At 33.6% G+C, this 12500-nt stretch overlaps 2 protein-coding genes across 2 annotated transcripts in view; one reads left to right on the forward strand and one right to left on the reverse strand.

The window, feature by feature from the left end:
• Positions 1-4845, forward strand: part of LOC125039853 (probable U3 small nucleolar RNA-associated protein 11) — a 9392-nt gene extending 4547 nt beyond the window's left edge. Inside the window, 5 exon segments of the mRNA XM_047634162.1 lie at positions 439-559; positions 886-900; positions 1922-2025; positions 2902-3012; positions 4735-4845. Of these exon segments, the coding sequence (XP_047490118.1) occupies positions 439-559; positions 886-900; positions 1922-2025; positions 2902-3012; positions 4735-4833 (450 nt within the window). The 3' untranslated portion in view covers positions 4834-4845.
• Positions 4846-5128: 283 nt separating this feature from the next.
• Positions 5129-12500, reverse strand: part of LOC125040182 (SH3 domain-binding glutamic acid-rich protein homolog) — a gene marked incomplete at its 5' end in the record, with an annotated part of 14411 nt that continues 7039 nt past the window's right edge. The window contains 3 exon segments of the mRNA XM_047634721.1: positions 5129-7112; positions 7764-8060; positions 9079-9127. Coding sequence (XP_047490677.1) covers positions 7108-7112; positions 7764-8060; positions 9079-9127 — 351 coding nt within the window.

The raw sequence follows: 12500 nt of genomic DNA on the forward strand, positions 1-12500 counted from the left end.
ATGACTGCTCAGTCATGCATGTGCCAATTGTGGTGGCTCCCATAGTGTATTTTATAGGAGCTGCCCTGCCTACAAGCTCAAATCTAAGGCAGCAGTTCTCAGATTCAAATTAGAGCTCACTCTGTGTGACGCCAGACAAGAAGCATGCCAATGAGGTTTTCTCTTTCCACCTATTCCAAAACTGTACTTTGCTCTGCTCCCCTCTCATCTTCTCAAGAAGTCTCAGCATCTCCCCCAGTATCTCTAAATTCAGATACTCCAGTCCCTATCACTTTCCCAGTGTCTACTCCTCCTCCTTCTCAATCTACCTGTCTCACCAGACAATATGAATGTTCCACCCCATTTTCTACCACATCTACTCTTACATTCACCTCCCTGTCTGCTCCTTGAACATCTATTCCCTCTTCTCCTCCACATAAGAAAACCTTTGTTTCTCAGAGCTCCCCACCCAACTCCACTCCAGAAACTCTTAAAGACTTCCTAAAGTTCCTAAACATGACCCAAGAGAATGCTCCACTCTATCATCCACCCTCTAATAGCTATTTGCTCTACATTCATTGTATTTGCCGATATCCATCCTCCTCAAGTTCCCCCTACCCATCTTCCTCCCAATCCCAAAAAACACCTCATCCTCTCCTCCTCCATGTGGATCACCAATCCCTCTTGCTTCCCTATTATTCTTACCATTCCCACCTGGATGCTCACATTACTCCCTTATGTTACAACAATGTCCTTCTCAGGATCCCTCCCCTCCTGACATTCTTCCTGATACTTCACCACCTTCCCCTGTTCCCTTATCTCATATTCTGGATTCTTTTCTTACTTCTACAACTACCATTTCTACTCATATAACCCTTTGATTGTTTCATAATGGCTCTTTTGCAGTTTTCCTCACACAGTGTAACTCTCCCTTCCTCAGGCACATATTCTCCATTTGATCTGATTGCCCTGTACTTTTAACCCCTTCTCCTTTTACAAATCCCCACCGTATTCCATTTTCTCCCCTTTTATGCCCTTTTCATAAAAGGGCATTCTATCCTAAGGCATTCTGCAACCTTTGACATCTAACATCTTATTCTAATTATTCTAATTTCCACCCTTTTTGCCACAATACTTTACCATAGTGCTATATGACCTTTGATGTCTAGCACATTTATTTCTTCTAACCATTAACCATTGAGAGAAATAAATCCTTCACTTTCCTATTATTTTATTTATCTATTTATTTTTTTATCACCTTTTACAAGTATAAGCTACTAGGTGCCAAAAGTTGAGCATGAAGTACAGAACAAGCCGGACTCAAATGGGGGAAATTGCTGATGTGCACCGGCAACCCAGATTACTGGCCACTTGCAAATTTTTTTTTGCAGTTATGAGTTAAGCATGTTTGTTGAAGTGTGTATTCATATATACTTGCACTTGGTTTTATATGCCCCTTTTCCTAGAATGGTCCCAGTCTGTGCTTTTAAAAAGCGCTAGGTAGTCATCTATGAGTATGAATAATGCTGCATGTTATATTGTACATACCAAGGATAGTTCAGATTTACATACAGTATGAAATTGATTCTATTTATACATGTGTGATTATATCAGGACTAATATATGTATCTATGTTATCCTATTTTCCTTCCCTCCACACCTCCCTCCCTCCCTCCAACCCTCTTTTTCCCCTCCTTTCCTTCTCCCTACCTCCCCATTCCACACCCTTTCCCCCTCTCCTCATCCCTCTCTCCCTCCCAGACTACACTCTAACCAGGATTGCTTCATCTCTCTGTCCTGACTCCTGTTCCTGTATAGATCATGTTATGTTATGGCTGGACTTGTGACACTTGTGGAATATTAAAGAGCGTGTGGTGTATATAGTAAATACTTTAGAAACAATCATTATGCTTTTGCATAGTGATTTTTGTTATGCCTCAAGACACAAGATGGAATACCATGTGTAACTGTCTGAAGAGTTACATAAAGAACTGGCCAGCTATCACGAACATTTGTGGAGTTGATAAGGAGCAGATTGATGTCAGAGTTTGAGAGGTGTCTAACTTAACACTGAAGTGGTCAGCAGAGCATCTACTTGCACAACTAGACTAGCTGTGGCTCTGGACAAAATACAGTGATAAATGTACAAAGTGAACATATGGAAAGAATGAATCACAACTGCTGCCAAAAAGAGGTTTGGCCAAGTCATAGCACATCTTCTTGCAAACCTAATTCATCCTTCCTTTCAAGGAAAACTGCTCAGTGCAGAAGTGAGTAAAAAGGAATAGACTATGCCAATGAAAACTTCACCTCATGCCCCAGCCATCATGAAATTTCAAGCTAAATCAGCTCCCTTTCAATGCAGTTAAAAAGTTCAGTGATTCTGTGACCAATTGTATGTGAACTATTGAAGGGTGGAAGTCACATTCAACCGTGTTGGATAGTGACATTATTTCAGCAGCACATCTACTGTCTTCAGTGGCATCTTTATCAGGTTTTTTTCAAGCTATGGTAAAGTACATCCAAAACTAAGAAATCAGCTGATGAGAGAAAAAGCAGCAAAACTAGTGTTTTTGCTTAAGATGCTGGCTATAATAATTTTGAATTTCCTCTTTTAAATTCATAACTTCGGGAATAAATACAGTTCATTATAAGTAAGCCTCTTCGATTTTTATTTCCTTTTTCTTTTTATAGAATATGAAATATTTTTCAGTGCTGTATTGTAAAAGAAAATGTTTTAGTATCCTACTTTTCAGAAACAAGTACAATTCAATACAAGTAAAACCCTTTGATTTCATTTGTAATGGAATGTGGGAATTTTTGTTGAATTGTATAAGATAGTTTTAAGTGTTCATTTCCACAGGTTCTTCACATCTTATTCAGCTGTTATTGATCATTATTCATCTTCTTTTCTTTTAACAGAAAGTAACCATTTCAAAGGGCAAAGCCTACAAAGAACTGGCCAAATAGATAGAGAGAGAGGACAAACTGCGCATTATGCATGAGAAGTTGGAAGTGCGGCAGCAGCTCATGGTAATTTTTTTTTTAATTTGGCCCCTAAGTGTTTTTTTTTTGTTTTTTTTCTATTTGGTTTAATTTTCTTCTTTCTGACGGTGTTCTGTTAATGGTTTGAACTGTGATTTTGTCTGTTTATTTTTGTCTTTTTCACTCTTTCATTGTCTCTTTTTTCTTCTCTTTTTTCTTCTGTTTCATTTTCTAATTTTCTGTCATCATTCTTTTGCTGGGTGTATGTTACTTCTTAAACCAGTCATCAATTTGATTAGAATTTTTCCAGTTGTCATTTGAAAATCATCTCTCGTATATAATTTGTTAAATACATTATTTGACAATTAATTATCTCCTTCAGATAGTTACTTCTTTGTCTCCACTTACTAATTGTTAAAATATCTTGTCTCCTTTTGATTATGATATTATTTGCACTCCATAATAATGATCTTTCCTCATTTGTTTTTTCCTCTCATTTTGCCGATGACTATATAATTTCTGTCTGTATGTGCTTTCTTGTATAACACTTGATAATCACAGAACAAAGAATTTGAAGGAACCCTCTTATAAGTTCCAGGGATTGCACCTTTACCTGCGCTCTTATTTTACATTTTGAATTGTGTTAATTTGTACTGTATCGAGGACTGATACTCAGTTTTGGTGTAAGGCCTTTTAGGATTTAGGGGTGAACAGTTGTCATCATTAAGATAAGTTCATTAGAATGAGTTTACCGTTTGGTAATGATGGTTTTGTGATAAGTCTTATTAGCACTGCCTTGTTTTTCCATCTAATGAGCTGCCATTTAGCAACTTCTTGGATATACAGCTTGGCTATTGATCTTTTGAAATTGAGCCTGAAGATGCCCATTAGATAGGAATAAATGGGAGAGAACAAAACATTGCTACTCTACTCTCAAAAGAAAGAAAGAAAGGGTTCTGGAAGGCTGATATAAATGTGTGACTGAGACAAATCTATGAGATTCCAAAGGCTGGGAGAAAATACTGTAGAATGAGAGTTAATATGTATTTGTTTCTGATACTGGTTTTCAGCAATACCATTTATCTAAGTCAAGGTAACTGTCATTATATTTTGCTAGCTCGTAGTTCATTGAGAAATAAGTTGCCAGAAAGTGTGTGTGTATTTGGGAGAGGGGGGGGGGGGGGACTTCAGCACTATCTAGCATCCCATATTGGTTGCCAGCCATCCTTTCTAGGAACATGAGATGATGTGTCCATTGACCATGGGTTGTTGGAGGACTTCAGCACTATCTAGCATCCCATATTGGTTGCCAGCCATCCTTTCTAGGAACATGAGATGATGTGTCCATTGACCATGGAGTTAAAAAAGCAACTAAATAAATTTAATTGATGATAAATAATAAATCATTATCACTTTAGAACTCACATGATCAATAATGTTCTTCTATCACCTCAACTCCACTTAGTATTTACATTATTTCTTCTCTATATCAACTATTATTTTTTTTACTTTTTAATGAGCCAGGCACAAAGGAAATTGCCCAACAACCTGCATTACTTGCCACTATACCATTTTCAATATTGTAGTTAATAGGTTAATAGAAACTTTAACTGTAATTAATATTTCTTTGTACTTTGTACTTGTAAAGCTTTAAGAGAAAATTATTACCAGTTTTCTTTGACTTCTATACTCTGACATTTGTGTCTCATTCCAAACCAGATCTCATAATCAGTAACTTACTACCAAATTCAACTTTATTTCTCATTACAGAAAAACAAGGAGAAACAAGGCAAACCTCCAAAGTTAGTTGCCGAGGGAACCAGTACCTCTGCACCCGTGTACAAGTGGCCACAGGAACGACAAAAATAAAAGCTCAAAGAAATAAAAGACCTATTGTTTAATTATCTACTAGATCAACATATGAGGTCATTGGAGGCCTTTAAACAGAATTGTTATTTGACAAGTTTTCAAATGAAAAAATAAATTTGTGTGTAATTTAAGGTACAAGTAAAGCTTGTTCTTCCAATAAAGTTAGTTTCTATCCTTTATTTGTAAGATTACTTGAATAGGATTCTTCTTTTTTCTATTTGACTGTTTATTTATCGTTTGTGAGAAGTTTTAATTTTTTATTGGTTTGTTTTGTTTTTGTTTTAAATAAGGATTCTTTGATTTTCATGTTTATTTATAAAGTAAAACAGGTACATTCACTTAGTTCACATACAACCAAATGTTCCTCTGCTTCTCTGAAACTCAGGAAAGCTTCTCTGTGAAGATTTCACATACAAACCCAGAAAGTGCTTCCCTGCTTCACTAAAATTCAGCAGAAGCTCTCAAAACATTACAAATTTGAACAAAAACAAACATTTGGAGCCACTCGCATAACAAAAACTTTTTTTTTTTCAATTATTTGTTGTTTTTATGTTTTTTTAATGCATCTTTGCTCCCATTGTATCATTACATGTGAAAAATTTGAATGATATGATTTTCAGCATTAATAAGGAGAATATCAATGGATATAATTAATGATATTCTACATGGGAGGAAAGACATACTTGATAAAAAGAGGAAGAGAAGATATAAGGCAAGAAAAAAAAATAATAATAATAAAATAAAAGAATAGTGAGAAAGAGAGAGGAAGTGGAAAGAAGAGAATATAAATAAAAAAAAAATATAATAAAAGAGAAGAAAAAAAAATGCAACAAAATGAGATGTGTTCTCCAGCTCGATGACAGTTTAAAAAAAAAGAAGAGAAAAAAATCCAAAAAAGGGACATACATATGTCAATCAATAGATGTGAATCATTTTATGATTTCTCCCTTTTACAACAATGACATACATATGTGTTTTAACATGTGTGAGTGTAGTATGTTTGTGCATGTTTACAAGTGGTTTTATGCATTTGTAAGTGTTTGTGTGTGTGTATGCTCAAGATACACTTAAATTGCATATAAATGTGGCAGGTTCCTGGCATGTGAATAACATACAACTTCATCACAACCTGTCACAACACACAGGTAGTGGCAGTGTTATCTTTTTTATATCATTAGTCATATATTGCACTTATCAAGTTTTGTTTTCTGCAACTCCTACGCACATCAGAGATGGTAATTTAAATACGTACACATCAACTTTCTTATATATTTATTGTCTGCTTCCCTTGAGGATCTTGCACCTAAAAACTTTTTTTTTTTCTTCTATTTTTTCATTTTTGCAATCACTGGCCATATATACTTTTCAAAAAAATATTCGCAAAGATGCTGGATAAGACTGAACCAGCAAAATTTTATCATCAATTTATTGCATCGCTGAACATTGCCAACGTCCTTTGGATTTTAATATTTACGAAGAAATCATAAATACATACTTATAATAACATCAATTATAAGGATAAGTCATATTATTTAGTAATACTGATTTATATGAGTATACAGAGAGTATATCCTTTTCGTAAAGATGATACCAGGAGCTAAAATAGTTATTTAATTAGGATCTTCATTAGAGATCACAACAGATCTACAAAATAATTAGTCTGGAAGGATTGAAAAGTGAGAGAGAGCATCATAGGAGAAGTGTAGTCCATGCAGTACATATGTGTACATAATATCAAGATGATGAGATGACGTCGTATCTGTCTTTCGCTTTATTTTTTTTGGTTTATTTATTTTTTCTTAAACCGAGTAGGCAATTTTCGGCTCCAGGACACACCCAGGCAATATGGTTTGTCATGTAAAGTATAGGAACACGGTTGAAATGGGCTTGTGAATGAAGTCATTAGAGAAAGGGTTGGTAGTTTTATATAACCTGTAGTAGAATGCAGTAATTTTTTCCTTTTTTTCCATTCTTTATCTTCACCATACAAGGAGTTGGCTGTGAGCAGCTTGTTGGCAGTGGTATTCAAAATGCTTTGTTGCTCGCCATCTGGTCATCTCACTCACAAAAAAAAAAAGAAACAAAGAAGAAATCGGATAAATGGTATGGGCCCAATCTCAAGCAGGTAGCGAGATTCTCCTCTTGTTGCGTTTCACTGCGCTGATGGATCACTAATCTGTATACCACTGGCTGTCTCCTACTTTCCCTTTCATCATGTCTGATTGGTGACTGGCAGGCTTAATGTAGGTTTTGTCTTAAGGTCTATGATCATCTCTATGCTGAAAAATAAAAATAAAACAGAATTAGATTCAGCTTACAATAACTTTGCATAGTGTTCAGGTTTGTTATTTTCTTGAATAGTGTTGTTTTAACAGCTGAATGTAAAGTCTTAACATCCAGCACAAAAGTATCTGATTATCAGCTGTGATTTAATAATGTTCAATAATGTGATTATTATAACTCCACTTTTTAAAATGAAAGAAGAAAATTAATTAAGAGCTAAATGCAGCTAACTTTTATTTTAGTTTAGAATACTATTAAATTCTAATTACAGGCTAGCATTTAGATTAGTTAGTGCATTAATTATATAAAAAAAATATGAACATACCTGTGATTCCATATTAAATATAAATGCACACAAAGAACAACTCTCATAATTTAGCAAAGCCTTAACTAAACATCTACAATACTACAATCACCTTTCACCATTTATTTAAGAGCCATGCACTAATGTTAAGAGAATTCCACAAGATGGCAGCATCAGGTTGGCCAATAAAGCCTGCCAATGACTGCAAGGAACCCGAGCGCCATTTCTCCTGCTTGTGCTTAGTAGCTAGTGCTTACAATTGGTTGGTTAGTTCTAGATACGTGTAATTTCTATCGAGGCTGGAGAGTGCGATCTACTGTTAAAATACACTTCTGCGGGCTACCTTCGGCTTCCTCCTTTTCCACTTCTTTGACTTTCGTTGATGTGTCTGCTTCTCCTGCCTCACCTTCCTCTTCTCCCTCTTCTTCTCCCTCTTCCTCTTCCTCTTCCTCTTCCTCTTCCTCTCCTTCCTCCTCCTCCTCCTCCTTCTCCTCTTTCTCTTTCTCTTCCTTAACCTCACCAGCAGCTTCAACTTTCTCTTCTTTCAACTCTTCGGAGACCACTTCTGCATCAGCGCTTTCTGCCGTTGGTTCCTCATTCACCATTCCACTGACATCTTCCGTTTCTCTCAACCCTTCGTCTGTGATCAGGGTAGGGGGTGTGGATTGTCATGGGACATTAAAGGAGTTTGAACAGAAAGGGTGCATGGGGATTTAAATGCATGACATGGTGGGTGCACAAAGCCACACTCTTTTTGCATACATGCTTATTTTTTTTTTTTTTTTAAGGGGGAAGTAGGGTCTACTTGGCATGCTAATTCAGTTTATGGAAGATAAAGGCTGACTTGGAGACTCATTAACAATAGTTTGAAGGAGAAAGGAATGAAGGACTGCTAATTTCTGATATCAGAAGGTTTCTTTTTCACACATAGATATCCCTTGACTCATAGAAGTGGGGAAAATGATAACCCATTTTTTTCTGTTATCATTGATAATTGTATTAGAAAACACTCTCTTTACTACTCTTTAATATTCATAGATATTCCAGACAAAAAAATCCTATTCTATGTTGCTTCCCCTTCCAAACTTTAATTTCAGAAAAAGCTTTTGCTTTAATTTATGTAACAAAATTGTTATTTCAATAAGTGAGGAAATTATACCTATAGTTGTATATAAATCAAAACACAAGATGGCAGCAAATATACACAACTGTACTCAAGTTACTTTGTGTTTGCTTTCATACACTTAACATAATTGCACCAACTATGGCAAGAAATAAATGCAGCAAAAACATTCTTAAAAACAGCTGAACATATACATCAGTTTCACCACTTTTCTGTAATTACATGAATTGTAATCATATAAAAAAATCTATTCAAATTCAATAAGCGTTATCTATCCAAAATTCCCAGAACTACTTTTTTTGTTCAAAGGAACATACCAGGTATATTCACAACTTACAAACTGCATATATTTTGCATTCTGACTTTGATAAGCGAAAGAAATTTCTCTATCTATCAAAACATCTCCCCAATTATCCTTCTGTTTAATCAAAGGACATTTTTGTGTGCATAATAAATTTTTAACCAGATTTTCTGTTGTTTCTTTTTCTTTTTCTTTCTATTCTTTTAGCTTTGGCAAAAGGAAGAAAATAATTACCTTCTGTGGTGGATTCAGTTGCGGCAGCTGGTACCTCGTTCACCTCAGCCTAAGTATGAGAGGAAAAAAGATTAATATAATTAATAAATATAGATAAAGCAGAATGATTTTTTAAAAAACATAAATAAAAAAAAAGAAAAAAAATATACTCTTAAACCTATTACATTATTCTATATCTATTTATATTAAGGAACAATTTTCACAGAGATGAAGCTGTCGAACAATATCTGGACATTACCATTCATCAAGATAATATTCACAGGTGTTATATCTCTCCATAGAAAAATTACCTTTGAAATCAATTTCTTATATATATTTTTCATGAATATTATTTGTAGCTAAATCTGATTTTATGTTTCTTTTTTACAGAATCCCTTTTTTTTATTATTTTATAGTTTTCATTTCATAATTTTTAATAGTATATTATTAATCTTTATTTGAACATAAATAAATCCTACATCATATGTAATTACCAGTACTTTAAAACCAGTTCCGTAACTTCAAGCTCCCTGTAAAATATGATTTAATATGATATTTTCATAAAGATTAACAAATGAATTCATGATCTATACCTTATTACAGAATAAATTCAAGCTTTACAACAATATTAAAAATCAAAATCGTGATTTACATTAGAACAAGATTAAATTCAAATTTTATATTACCTTTCAAATTTATTTTAGTATTCAAAATTAAATTACAAATTCCTCCCATTCTACCACCACTATATTCTAAACATTTAATTTAAAAAATAAGACCATATTTAAATATAAACTGAAAGTCTCCTGCTATCTTGTCTTAAAGGAGTTAGACAACAAAAGTGTTCATATCTAAGCAGAACAAAGCTAAAAAAAGGACATAAGTAATGATCACAATAAAAATAACAGAAAAGAACGTTTATAAGGTACAATGAACAAGAATTTCCTTAGTTTCTTTTTAGAAAAGATAATCCATGTAATAGAACAAAGAATGGTTATCAGTTTGACTACATCTTTTAGTTTAACTATCACAGCAAGTTCACCACCACCTATATTCTACTTCACAAGCATCTACTACAAATACTGCTCTATATACATTATATATCAATGTGCATTAGTAAAGCGTAAATGTCTTACCTTAATAGCAGTGTTAGAAGCATTAGGCTGGTTTCATACAGCTGTACTGCAAGGTTGGTAATGGAACTACGGAATTTGGTTTTCTCTCTCATTCTCTCTTTCTCTCTTTCTCTCTTTCTCTCTTTCTCTCTCTCTCTCTCACTCTCTCTTTAAGGGAGGGAGGGAGGGAGGGAGGGAGGGAGGGAGGGAGGGAGGATCAGGCTGAGGTTAATGCTGGTTAATATACAAAAGCCCTAATACCACAGGTGTTGAACAGAATTCTTTGGCAAATGTAGAAAAAAAGGATAAATGAGAATGACTAATTCCACAAAGCAGGATATGTAACTGACATATCATGGCATGGAAATGTTTGCTACACCTTCAACATTGTGCAATCATTCATTCTCAATCATACATTCCCAATGTACTATCATTCTCTTTGCTGCAACTATGGATATATATATATATATATATATATATATATATATATATATATATATATATATATATATACATAGGTATATACAAATGTATATCTTTTGGTATTCTTTTTTGGAGTTCACATTCATGTCATGATGATGGCAAAATTCCTAGAAAAATAAATAAATAAACTAAAGGCATCATCTGCAAGCTTGTGATACATATTCTCTACATTCTTTCAAAATGTTGCTTTAAAATGTGGACAGAGTGTCTTTGATATCTGCATACCTCATTTCCTAATGTAATATAACATAAATATTATATATTCTGCATAATTCTCATGGAAAATTAAAACTCATAGTATGAATTACTTATTTTAGACTGTAATAATATGTTCTCATAAATTCTACTCTCCACATCTTTATCACAGAATAGTATATAAAATAACCAATCACAAATAACAGCATAAATATAACATGCCATTCTTAAACAAAAATAGCAATATAATTAAAATAGCAATACAAGACTAATCAAGACTATAATCTGAGGTATGCACTCCTCCACAAAAAAGCAAAGGCTAAAGAGAAACGCTGCGTAACTTCTCGTGTTCACCTTTCCTACACGAAGCGTTACCTCCAGGACAAGCTCAGAATCCCCAGGTAAAAAATACAATGACGTTGAAGCCTTTCCTTGACCTCCTGGACTGGGGAATCCAAACAGTGATAGCCTGAAGATGCTTCGGGGTCGAGTGAGTCTTACAATGCAATTGAAAATACTTTACAAGCCCACTCTACAAACATTTCTACTTTTTTTTTTTCTTTTTACAGTGGGATGACATGCACTATATAATGATATCAATTAGGGTTATGAAACCCATACATTGTTCTCGTTCTTGAATTATTCAAAAGCAATTTATTTTCAAATAAATATAATGTACCTGTAATTTTCTTTGATCAATTTTGAATGAATCTAAATCACTATAAAATTTTCTAAATGAACGCAGATGCATCTGCTATACCTTTTAACCAACTCTTAGTGTGTTTTCAAAATACAAAATAAAAATCAATCCTCTTAATAAGTGGATATGAAGTCAATCAAGATGACAAAGTTGCCTTTTTTATTACTGAATTATCTGGTGAAAATGAATAAATACAATAATGATTTTTTACAAGGACAAGGGACTTACAATCAAGAACAGGATATCCACAGGAATATATAATTATCAAAGGAGCCAATTTTCATCAGTGTTAGCAAGCTATAGTACATCAATCATAACAAACAGAGTGAGGTTCTATACCTTTCAATTAGGCCTACACCTAAAAGAGAACAGGGAAAAATTGGTAGTACGAAGGCTACACTGGGATTAGTTCTAGGTATTTTATTTAGAATTTATAAATTGGAGACTGGACTTAAACCTATGTTGAATGGTGAGCTGTTGTATCAAACTTTATTTCAAATTCATTTCCATTTTTGATGATCAGTTTCACAGCATGACCAAAATTATCCAAAAATCCATCACACTTGAAAAAATACACTCCTAAATTTTCACAAATATGACTGAGAAGCCACATGATGTGAATGAAAATTAAATCTATTTAAAGAAAAATATGTGGACCAATGCTGTATCTAAAATGAATACTGTAGAATTCATGTAATATCTACCATAAAGCATAAAACAGAGTTTTTCAATCATATACATACATACATACATACTGTATATACATACATACATATATACTTGCATACTGTATATAGATACATACATATATACTTGCATACTGTATATAGATACATACATATATACTATATATAGATATATATATATACTATATATAGATATATACATATATACTATATATAGATATATACATATATACTATATATAGATATATACATATATATTATATA

The sequence above is a fragment of the Penaeus chinensis genome, chromosome 28 (genome assembly GCF_019202785.1).
Source record: "Penaeus chinensis breed Huanghai No. 1 chromosome 28, ASM1920278v2, whole genome shotgun sequence".
NCBI classification, from domain to species: Eukaryota; Metazoa; Arthropoda; class Malacostraca; order Decapoda; family Penaeidae; genus Penaeus; species Penaeus chinensis.